The sequence below is a fragment of the Apteryx rowi genome, unplaced genomic scaffold (genome assembly GCF_003343035.1).
Source record: "Apteryx rowi isolate R43461 unplaced genomic scaffold, aptRow1 scaffold_192, whole genome shotgun sequence".
Classification (NCBI taxonomy): Eukaryota; Metazoa; Chordata; class Aves; order Apterygiformes; family Apterygidae; genus Apteryx; species Apteryx rowi.
The window spans coordinates 961,592-974,632 of NW_020448219.1; the positions used below are offsets into that span (position 1 = coordinate 961,592).

Consider the following 13,041-nt stretch of genomic DNA (forward strand, 5'->3'; position numbering starts at 1 on the left):
CGTGACTGGAAACAATTTCTGAGTCTGTACACAGAACTTTCCCACCAAGTAAAAAGTTGGGCTAGGTTTTGTGTCTTACTTACAGCTTGGATTTATGACACAAATGGAGAAAGAAAAAAGATTGTGCTGAAGAGAGAAGGCTCTACAAGGAATTGCTTATTCACTATTCCTGACAGGACAAGAATTATTCATGGTATCTAAAGACATTTTTCATAACAGGGCATACTAACTTAGGTCTTCTAGAAAAAGATCATGTAACTGTATTGTTTTATCAGGACAGGAAAATGCAACTTGGTCTTTAAAAAGCAAAACTATAGAAAACAGCTCAAAAAATGAGGCTACTCCTGTTGATTACAAGGCTATATCGATGGCTTACTTTTATTCTTTCTAGTGGACTAGAAACTCTGCTTGCATATTTAGACTTATAAAACCAAACAAGTACTTGCATGTTGAATAACCCTTTGGAAACCAGACAAACTAAACATGGTACAATGTCTTTCTTTTAATTTGTTCTGAACGGCCATCATAGCAAGCTCTTCAAAACCAGTATTCTTTGATAGAAAATGAAACACTATGTAATGAAACAAAAACTCTCCTGCATACCCTTCAAAGAGATATTCTTTGACCCAGTGCTCCAGACTAAAGCCTTGAAATTTTTGCACAAGAATGTTGCACGAAGGAAGTCCAGACAAAACAGACACTCGAGATGTTAGAAGGTTGTGTAACCCCAATCTCAGACACTCCTCCTTCCAATACCCAGCAGAGATAGCACTACCATGCACCAAAAGAAAAGGCTCTCAGAGGAAAAAATCCAATTCCTTTACCCTATCCTAAAAACAAATAAACCTACATAGGGATGAGAGTGCAAGTGCAGCTCACTGATACAACTACGTATCGGTTTATACTAGGTTCTGAGCTACTTGTAAGATGTGCAGAATTTTCTAAAATGAATAAGAAAATTATTTAATGCTGCAATTTAGTCATATAACAATATTTACTTAAAAGATGGCTAAAGACATAACAAAAAGGTGATGGCAATTTCTTTACTTGGACTGGCAGAGTTATTGAAAGCTTCTTTATCTTGGGGAGTAACTTGTTGCCTGCAGACATTCTTACAAAAAGTTCTCTATCAGTATCCAGCCAACCAAATTTTCTAAACTACCACAAACTTCATCAAACTATAATTGCTTACAAAAGCAAGTTGTAGCAAGCAGTATAGGCTGAATTGAGCTGGGATATTCCAATTAAAGAGGGATTTATTCGCTAAGCAGCAAAATACATTGAATTAGCAATACTGAAAAAGGATAATCTAGCTACACACACACACATACACCCAAGCTTGTACTTTAGCTAACACCAAATGCAACTACCAGTGAAAACTACAATGAAGAAACTGTCTAATTTCATTTCCAAAAAAATCACTGTTTAGAAACAAATATGCGCTCTGGCAGATCAGCCTGGTGTACAYGAAGGTAGAAAGATTATTCCTCCCCCCCCCCAATTAAAATTGTTAAATATTACATTTAACATTAACTGCTTGACAAAGTTATCCAAGACAGTTTTTTTCTCCCCAAGCAGTCTTTCTTAGTCTTTACTGGGAACAAAGAAAGAAATTTTTAGTAGATTTTGCTTAGCAGCAAAAAAGCAAACACGCAAATAACAGACTATCAGTGACCACACAAACAGTTAAGGCCTTTGTGTGCTTAACGCTATGCAAGCCCACACTAATTAACACCTACAATTAAAATAGTTGTATATGCATTTTTACTTGCAAACAGTTAATTTTCTGTTTTCTACATTTCACATTTATTGAAAGGATACATTTAATTCTAGACTACGAGTAATTCTAGAATGTGATTTTATTTCTTGAACACCTTCTGCACTGGAAACTAATACCATTCTAATGTCAACCATTGCAACTGTAGAAGACAGAATGTAAAATGAATACTAAGTATTGCATAGGAAATGAAACAACAGAGAACAATACACACTGTCTTAAATATTTTATAAACGATCAGCAAACAACTTTTCATTTAAGTTGAACTCCTAGTACAACAAGTACCTGGCCACCTGCTTACTTGACACAATTAGGATGGAAGAACAAACTTCCCCAAACCACAGGCCTCATATACAAGGCCATTTTGGCCAAAGATAGAAGGTTTTTCTTCAATCATATCTGCAAAGAGAATGGTGGGAAAAACACTTTTATTAATTGCATTTCATGTACATTTACATTTATTCTTCAAAGTAGACTGCAAGCTGCTGATCTATTTAGAAAAAAAGTAGAAGGAATACAGCCTTCAAGGCAAAAGTTTGGGCAAGGGGGGTTCAGATGGAGGGAGAAGACAGGTGGTGGTGGTACCTTCCTCTGAGCACCCCGACAGATTTCCATTCTGGTATCTTGTACCCTTTACATATGACAACTCCACACCAGAGTCATACATATGAGGCACATAAAAATTTGYAAGTTACATTCCTCATCTGAAGAAAAATGTTGCCCTAAACCAAATCCTTTATGGTAACCAGTTGAACAAATACTGCAGCTAGATTGGATTAAATGAAGAAAAGATTATTCTAAATACTTTTATCCCATTAAGTTATGTTAGGAACAGCTTGAACTCACCCTCAAGGAATAACCCACAAGGGGTTAATAGAATTTTGAAAAACCAAAACACAGAACATCCACTATATCCTTATTATCTAACACAGTGGTAATGCTTGGAGAATTTTTGGCTGAGTAGTAGTTTCATGAAAAGGAAATCCAGTAAGCCTGTCTTCAATAAAGGCACACTTTGCCAAGTGTTTCTCTTCACTGAAAAACAGCTCCTATGCACAGTCTTCAAATGCAATGTCACACTGTCTCGCACGTAATTTCATGACGCATTAGTGCTTTGTTTTTCAGCATAAAGTGTATTATATACTTTTGGTTCTTGGGAAAGGCTGCAAGGAATGATCACACTTTGAAATGCATGTTAAAGCTTGATTTGCTATGTCCTTTGTTTTACAGCACTGCAGACTACCAGTTTGATATCTGAAGAAGTTTCATCATTCCAGGCTGTTTTTCACTTGTTTGCATATTTCTATTTTGAGCTACAGTATTATCATTGTTTATTATAGTCAAGTCTATGCTTCTTTAATCAAACTAGGATTAAACAATTTCATTACTTTCCAAGCCTAGACAAAACTGGGATTTGGATGAAGGTGAGCTAGTTATGACTCAATCCTGAAAACACTGTATGATGTTTGCTAATAATGCAGTTTTCTAGAAGTGAACTGAATGTTTCAACTGGTTATTGAAAGTATATGCATGCTTTTTTGCCAAAGAGGTTCATGTTCTGAGAATCCTATTAATACATTTCTACTTCTGGATTACCCAGTAGTAAACACTTACTACGGACATTAACTGCTACCTATGGACAGGCAAGAGGAAGCTGCTAAGACTCTTGATTCACAGATTTCACAATAGTCATTAATCAGTTTTGGCCTAGGCTGCACTTAATGCTACTCTTGAACATCATCTGAAAAGTATGAACTGCTTACCTTCAAAAAGAGATTTAGATTTATGTGCTAAATTCTGTGTATACTTCAGCATACTAGTTACCTTTAATGACAGATACGTAGAAGCTTGTCTACATCAAGAAGGAAACTGGCCCACTACTGAGGTTCAGTACACAGACTTCTGCACTAGTACTGAAAAATAGCTTAATTAACAGTATGGACAAAAGAGAACAATTTCAGAACAGCAGCTGAAATGTCAGTAGCATTATTGTAGCTAGCCTGTTGCTCTTGTAATACTGTCTATGTCCACACAAGTTCTCACCATGTTGCAAAAAACATTTTAGTACCATTTCAATAGCACTCGATAGGAATGCTCTTGAATGCTTAACCTTGTAGCAAGTCATCCTATTCATCTTTGGCCTAACACAGAATACTATACATCTGTGAGATGGCTGCAACTAATAGCTGATCCTTAAGCACAGTCCCACATTGCTTCTAGTATCCCCTCAGTGACCAAGCTCTACGACTGCTCTTACATTAATTTTTGCTTTGAGCTACAGCATATACATTATCAGTGGAATATTCTGCTTTAAAGATGCAGAGAATATTTTCTGGCAGTTATTCTAATATTCAGATATTCTTGCAAACAGCACCTTCCCAACTGCAGACAGCACCTTTCACAAAACGTCTAGCCTGTAGAAACACAGGGCTAGACACCTGTAATTCAAAGTTACTTGCACTGTCTGGAAAGCCTGCTTAAAGCACACATGCTAAACTGGACTACTTTTAGCTAAAATAGGCAGCATTGATATGCTGTATTTACAACAGTTGAAACAAATCACAGTAATTTAAAATAGTTCAAATCTCCATTTTAGGCAAAACATCCAAAGCTTTTTATAATGGTGATGGAAACAATGTTATTCCATCCACACAAACAGTTAAGTCATTTGGAACATCACCTGAGGGAGATTTGCTGCTGACAGCCTTTGTYCTCTATAGCCCAAATTTCCTAATGCAAACAGTCTTGAGAGACTACTTTTCACCCAGCTATTTGTCCAGACTCTTAGAATATGACCTAATTGGTGGCCAGAGATTCAAGATATGATGCAAGAACTATATTTTTGTTTAGCTTTGGTCATTTTGTATGTTATTTTCTTTGGATTTAACTGTTCATTAAGTTATTTTTATTAAAATTCACAGAAAATGACTGATAGTTGAGACAAAACATCATTTCTTGGGTGTGTTCTATACAAGCTGAGCATTGTAACTCCTTTTACATTTAAGAGTCCCACTTTTTTCTAATATAGAGAACACAGTAATTTAGATTACATTCATTTTTCACTGTTTCACTAGAATGCATTTTTCTATTATGTTCAACACACATTGGGTTGCAGTAAGAAGGTGATTCACTATTGCTTAATAATTCAGTGTTAGGATATTCTTCCCCCTTCTATTTTGTTTGTGTTTCCTAATAGAAGGAATATTCTAGTCCTTACAGGATCAAAAGGGACTCTAGATAATTCAAAAGGAATCCCTGTTAATGAAGTTCTATCATATATGCATACATATAGGAATACAAGGTCTATAAAAGTACTGGAAGCAGACAGATGAACTCAATGACAAAATGTAATTAAAAGTTTTTAATAATCACAGTGTTAATCTATTAAACTTGTAAACATCAACTCACAGAAGAGCTCAGTTTCAAAATAGGAGTTACAAAAGGCATAGAACAAACAAGGATAAACATATCCCATTTTTGGGCTATCAGTAAAGTCACGTCGGACTTTAAAAAAAAAAAAAAGGTATGACAAACAACAAATCTATCAAAATATGATTTAATGACTTCTAACAATAAGATGCGTATGTCTGACTAACACGAAAAGGGTTCTTTTTTTAAATTAAAACATCGACTTCTGGAACATAGTTTAATTATAACTTGTATAGGAATAATAGTTTTATTGTGCTTAGCAACATTATTTAAAAAGCAGGAAAATCAAGTAATATGTTAAATTAGTTTTAATGTGTTAGAATGAATCCTTATAATTTTCTACTTTTCCATGAGGCTTAACAGGTGTCTACAGAACTTGTGCTAATCCTGAAAAAGTTGAAAACCACATCAAACCTTTTCTTGAAGATTTCCCTTGGTAATAGGATATGCATTTTGCCCACTAGAACATCAATTATTGGATATTTTATCATATTATAGAAATTCATCCAAATCTACACATGAAATTTTTAAAAGATTATTCTATTTTTTTAGCATCTTGTTTCAAGTCCTACAAGAATCTGAGAGAAAAGAACTCTACGTGCACAACATTGCAGGAAAATACTATTCRGTTGGACATTTATCCTAATACTCAAAAGAAATGAGCATAAAATGATCATTTAGTTTGTATATATCAAAAGATGACAAGCGAACAGTAGAATTAAGCAAAATGATTCAACGGCTGCTAGTATCAGATCTCAAAAAAAAAAAAAAGAAGTCTGTAAACTATGTCTTCGATTTGACCAGAACACACAACGACATCAAAAATAACCAATTCATTCATGATTCATTTATACCAACACAGAGAGAACAGAAGAGTTGTATTTCAAATTAGTATCATTTTAACTCAACCATAAATGTAAACTCTCACTGTTAGACAGAATAATGTAAAACCCTAACTTGTGATAATGTGCATTTAAATACAAAACAGGAGATAGAGGATTTATTTTGTGAGTCTGTTTTCACACTGTAGCCTCTACATATCTACGTATCCATCACCTGAGGTCACAATAGGGAAGTGTAATACTGTAAAGTAAAGCATTATAAAAAATGCTATTTGGATTTTTTTTTTTTTTTTTTTTAAAGAACAACGCTACAATAACCAAATGCAATTCATAATACGTTTAGGGAAATGTAGGTCAATTGACTTGGTGAATCTTATTTACCTAGTGACTCATGAACTCTCGTACATTAAATGAAATTTCCTGAAACCTGAGTTATGCAATTAGATTAGCAGTATAAACATGTTTTTTAAAATACAGTATTAAAATTTCCCCCTAATTTTTAAACCTAGGATTATGTCATGACTTTTTAAATTCAGAAAAAAATTACTAAGGCATCATACTAAGTTTACGGAGTAAATGAATCTAACACGTCATCTAACAATGACACATAAGAAATTAATTATTGCTGCATCTGTATTATAAAACATGAGATATAAAAGCCTTAAAGAATTGTTAAACTAAGTACATTTTTTCAATAGCCTGTTAAACTTCAGCTGTCTCAACCTGTAGTTACCATTACAAATGTTCAATTTATAAATATAAATTCCAAGCATTTCCTTTTGTTCCCAAGTTGTTAACATAGCCTCAGAGATACAAGCAAGTACATAGAATAAGAACTGTCTGGTAGGTATGATGGGAATTTTTTTCCTGAAGATTCAAAAGAGATATGAAAACCAATGAAAAGCATCCTTCTGCTGTGACGCATTCCCTCCAGAAGTCTTACAAAAATTATGCTATTGAATAATGTAAACATAAGTGTCAGGTTGCATCTAGAGTAACAGACCACACATTATGGAAGAACTTACAAGAAAAGATTGCCAAATTTCTGATCTGCTACTGATTAGCAGAAGAATGTTATGCATTTGTTCCTAGTTGTAATCTAACCTTCATGCATATTCAAAAGCTGGAGTATATGTACATAGTAACAATAACCTTGCATGCTTCTTTACAGACTTCCTTAGTAATATGGGTCCTAATGAAGAGAATTTCAGGAAGCTGGCAAATTCCGTATAATTCCGCTACACAGAAAAATACCTAGATTTCAAAAGAGCAAATTTGTTATAAATCAGAGTTCATATTGGTCCTTGACCACAATATAATAATAAACAAGGTACTCATCATTTTACATTGCGTAATACTTGGAATGCCATATTTCCTTCACATACTTATGTTTTACTAATGTCCCCCTTTTAAAATGTATGAAGGATTTTTGCTTTGTAGTTCATATTTATACGGCTTTCCTAGAGGAGCGCAGAATACCATACTGAATGCCTATTGTGCAGAAATAACCCTGAAGGCTGTATCATAGCAGTACGCAGGAGAAAACCCTTACCAATTTTTCATCAACTGTGATGAGTTGCGTGTCTTGAGTTTGGTTCTGTGCCAGCCGCCATGTGGAAGTGCTCAGTGACCTGCGGTGCAAGACTTGAAGTTAAAAAATGATTCATGCAATGAGAAAATAGAGGCAGACAAATCTTACATAAACAAGTTACTTTAACAATATCCGTCTTGTAAAAAAAATTGAAGAGGGAGAGATGAGGGCACAAAAATCCTTTTTCTCCCCAATTAGTTCTGTCTGCTGAGTTTTTGGCAGACTCCCACTTAGCAGTTCACAACAGGCTGCACTTTATGTCAGCCTACAGGCTCTCTGTCACAGAGAGACTGCCAGTGGCAAGGACTGTGCTGCTCTATATGAATGTACAGTAGCTGGTTTGTCACGAACAGACAGAAAAATACAAGGCTGCTGCAAGCACTCTGGAACTCTGATCCTTAAAACGATGGCATCAGAGGAAAAAAATCCTAAATCTATTTGTAATGGTAAAGCTCCAGTTCTACACTTTAATGACAGAATATTACCAAATTAAAAAGAAAAAACAACCTAAACTGATAATTCTAAGTGTTCTGTCTTTGAATGGGCAAATCTCACAATTATTTTGCTTCATTTCTATACCAGTATGGGTCAGCTTATTAGCTTCCAAGAAATATGATTCATCTTTTAGCACAATTACTAAACCTGTAAGGTATAGCTGGGAACATGGAGCCCAATCCCACATCACTGGATTGAGAAATAAAATTTGCCATTAATTTTCAATATGTCACTGATGTCAGGATTGGACCTTTTGAGTGCAAATCATCTTTGACAAAATAACTCAACAGCAAGTGAAACAAGCCAAACAGCACAACTCTCTAGTGTGCTTCATGTTTAATTAAGGTCATTTTAAACAAATGAGGCACAAAAGCACAAGAATATACAAAACCAAACAGTAAGAAAGACAAAGCCACTTTAGTTTCAGCTGTTCTTCAGAAGATAACCTAACTTGGGAAGTCACACTTGCAGATGAAAATGAACTTTAAGACTTTGCCTACAGGGTCCTTAAAACTGTCCTTCTAGTAATTTAACACTATTGGTAACAGCTATCAAATTTTTGAAGAAACCAGCCATATAATATAAGCACCTTCAAAAACCCCACATTTTCTAAAAGCACAACTACAGAACTTTCAGAAAACTTGCAATACTCTCTGAACCATAACTCCCAAAATGACCTGTAAATGTTAAATCGTCAGTAATTTTAAAGGTGTATCAGGACCAGATAACTTGCGCATGATCATTCACAAACTGTAGAATTAAAAGAGCATATCTTCAATAGCATTCTACTAAGCCATGAGAAGATGGAAAATGTAATCAGGGTACAGCCCATTAACACATTCATCTACCCACGTCTTCTAACCTTCAGATCCTGCTCCAATCTTTGTTGATTCTGGTGAGAATGCATTTGAAAATATGAACTTCATCACGTCGAAATATAATCACTCATAATATAAGTAATAACAGAATAGCTGTACTGCATTTAATACCTTAACTCATTGAACATTAAATTTTCAGAAAATATTAGAGTGGTAAAGTTGTAAAGTTGTAGATGTAAACTCTACCCTAGGAAGCAATTCAAAATTAGCGAGTATAAAGCAAGCCACCTGAATCTTTTAAAACTAAGTAAGTGTAATAAAGTTCAGTTCAGTAATACTTCAAATGCAGATTTCCACAAATCTATACTTCTAAAACAGATTGCATTCAGCTACATTACATTTCATTTACTATTAACAACAACAACAAAAAGACTCCATATTGTGAAAAATGAATTCAAAGAGCACAAAGTTTATAAAATCACCCAACTTTGTGACACGGACACCGCTAATTCCTGTTCAAACTGGCAGGATTTGTCTGTAAGGGTACTTAGAAGAAAAAGATCAAGTTTTCAAAGAAGCAAGGGAGCACAAGAATTTCACAAACATACAAATGATGAGTACTCTGTTAGCACAAAATCTCTTGACTATCATGACAATTACACACCAGTCCCAGATTGCTTCTAGCGCAACAAAGCTGTCATTTTTAATTTGTACATAAAAAGCAAATACTTAATAAAAATAGGGTGGACTGATACCGCAATATGCTATAAAGGAATGGCTTCTAGATGGTCCTTCTTCAAAAACACACCCAAGGAGAAGTTACCCGTCTCTTATATAGCAGCACAATACTTGAGTTCCAAAGGCAAGGAGCTTAAGCCATACAATTTTCAACCTCAAACAAGGCAAAATATTTTATAGGAAAATGAGTTTCAACTCCATCCCTACTCCCTTCCCAGAATTTTAGCATCAGAGTAGTATTCTGCAGTTACTCTAGACCCTCACATGATGGTCTGTTCACTGTACTACTTTATCTATGGTCAAAGCAGCATATTGGGTTATGCAATCAAACTGATCCTTTCTGGATGGAAAGTAATCTAAGATATGAATCAAGAAGTTCTCTGAACCTTACTCTGTAGCAAGGGCTGATGAATATGTAAAGGGTTGAATATGTTAGAATTTGAGTAATTATGCTGATCAGAGTCACACTTTTTTCTTGCAATATAAATGTAACGAGTAAAATTGAGCATATTTCAGTTTGAGTTGGGAGCGGGGGGTTAATCTGGAAAGGTTTTAACTGGTTTTGAAAAGTATAACTGCCACAGCCTTCTAAAATGATTTCCACTGAGCAGTACAGCATTTGACTTAGGTTTTACTCACGTGACTCTTCAGTTGAAAATTCTGTCTTTGCAGGAAAAAAAGTCAAAAAGATTTCATGCTATTATAGTTAATAGTTTATTATAGTTAGAACAGACACGTGTAGAAATCCAGTCAGATTAAGGTTGGCAGAATCGCTCTGAGCGATTTTTTGCACAAGACATCTCTGTCAACTGGGATAAATTGCAAGGCATCAGATGTTATGGATTTCCATCATGTTTTAGCTCTTCTACAAAAGCCAACAGATGGTTTATTAACCTAGATCAGTTTCTGCTCCTCTTCATCATTTTTCAAATTTGTTTTTCTTGTAGTACACAATTTTGAAAAGATCTGTCATTGGAATTTGCAATCTTGTATGGATTCCTCATACCCAGCCTTCTCTCCATCCCTGGATTACTATGAGTTAGAAAGAATATACTTTTCTTAAGAACTTTCTATTTGAAAATTGTTTGAAAACAGACATTGAGAATAGACTAGGAATCTGAAATACAAGTCCATGGCAGTCTCTTAGTGTAAGAACATATACAATGCCAGTTTTCCTTTAAAGATGATAGGCTGTTGATATTTCCATTTGTTGGATCTTTCACAGGAAAGTAACATGGAACTTAGAAATGGCTGCAACTTTGAAATATCAGGTGATCTAAAATATCACTATTTAAAAGTTAATAGAAAGTCTTACTTAATTCCCAAAGCACTTGTTTATTTTTCAACATTTCACTGTAAATTTGTCCCTTAACTGAAGAGACACTAAACTGAAGAGACAACAAGCAAACAAAACTCATTTTCAAACCTCTCTTCTCAAACTTGCGCAACAATAACTCTCATTTTGCCATTCAAATTTTCCCTTAGAAATCATATAATCTTGACAACACTATTTTTCCTATTTTACCTTCAAAGTAAATGAATGTACTGTCTAAATCACTTATATGACTACTCCATTTAAATCTTTTATTCCATCCCCACTGCTAAAGTCATTCTCACTAAATTTCCAACTAATATTTGCCTTTGCCCACATACCCTCTGACCCTTGGTAGCTTTTAATTGCATCAGATATACTTTCAGAAGTATAAAATATACTTTTTTACAGTTCCATCCTCACATAGCTCCCCTCCTTTCCTCTACTACCAGCCTCTAGAAAGGTAATCTGTTTTCCTCCTTTCTCTCTGTAAGCATAATGCCCATCTCTGGCTTCACTTTGCCCCACTTTACCCTTTCCTGAATGCTTATGCATTTTTTTTTCCTGCCTAAACATCCTGGACTGAGGTCTTAAGAGCAAAAAGTTACATTTCTTACCCTGTTCTTACCTCTGATTTAAAATTATTGCACTACAAAAATACTTTAAATAATGATAAATAGACCAGCAATATAATACTAAAGTGCAGAAACTATACAGAAATTTTTAGACATAACAGCTAACAGTAATAAGCTCTTATCTTCTAGGTTTGTTGATCTCCCATTCAAAATACAGATCAAACTACCTTCCCGGTTACCATCTAATATGCAAAGTATGGTGGGACTCCAAGCTGACCAAAGCTTGGTCACAGATTTGCCCTAATATTTTTCTTATAGTGAGCTCCCCCGTGATGTACAAAAAAGCTTTTAAATGCAAACCCCAGGTTTTATTAGAATCATTAGCCTTTTAAAACAAAAAAATAAAAATCAATTGGTCAGACAAAAGTAAAAAAAGTTTTATAAAAAACATCACCCCTGTCCATTATGATCTTGCAGGCAGGTCCTTTCCCAAAAGCTTAGTTTGAGGCTAATCAACTCTGTGGCTTCCTGGGTTGTAGCAAAACCCTGCACAAACCCGCATCTAAATTGTTTCTCTTTCTGTAATCAAGGAGGCCAGGCTATATGGCTGGCTAAGATGCTAAACTTAAAACAGCAGAAACTGAGACAGTTAAGTTTTCCTCCTGCTGAAGTCTGTCTTTCTGTGCCTCTTCCTTCAGATATATCTGGCATTACACTCCCTTCTCCCCCAGTATACTCCTCTTAAAGGAACATAGCTTTCTTGTTTGTTCTTTATACATTAGTCTGTCACACAAATAAGGAGGTATCTTTGTGTTTCCACTAACATGGCAAACAGCATGACCATATAGCAGCTCTTTTTGCTGCAAATGGAGACCACCGCTCAAAGCAGTCAATATGTTGTTTGGTTTGTAATTATAAAAGAGGTACTTTCTCCCCCCTCCCCTCCAGCATTGTGTTGAACACTGTAAACTCTTTAAACTTGATCTATACATTTCAGTATAATCATTTTACATTATCACCATCTAAGGATCTCACTTATTATCATTTAATTATAATCATTTGAACAGTTCACTTAAAATATAATTCTGTATAATACAATTTTGTCTTTAACGTCAGTCTAATTACAGTACAGCTTTGGCATGAACTTTGCYTTTATATCTACTATGCGTCTATACATTTTAATTACATTTCTAGACTTCAGTCTTGGAAATTTAAAAAAGGTTAAGTCACTTTTTCTTCCATAGTATGCATTTCTTAAGAAAGACATTGTAAGAGCTGAACTTTACATCCAGACTGGGTTATGGCTACAATTTGTTGTTTTAGAGTCTCACAGTAAACTTAAATTTCTTTTCTAATGAATAGCACAACAAGAATGGAAACTCAGCAAAGAATACACTACATGTTCTTCTTGTTAAATATTTGTAAAAATATCAATACATTAGTTCAGTAAGGAYGAATGAATGA

At 34.7% G+C, this 13,041-nt stretch overlaps 1 protein-coding gene across 1 annotated transcript in view; it reads right to left on the minus strand.

The window, feature by feature from the left end:
- The window catches only part of NDUFS4 (NADH:ubiquinone oxidoreductase subunit S4), a gene marked incomplete at its 5' end in the record, with an annotated part of 47,673 nt that overhangs the window by 18,637 nt on the left and 15,995 nt on the right, over positions 1 to 13,041 (minus strand). Inside the window, one exon of the mRNA XM_026062708.1 lies at positions 7,601 to 7,679. Within this exon, the coding sequence (XP_025918493.1) occupies positions 7,601 to 7,679 (79 nt within the window). The remainder of the gene's footprint in view (positions 1 to 7,600; positions 7,680 to 13,041) is intronic.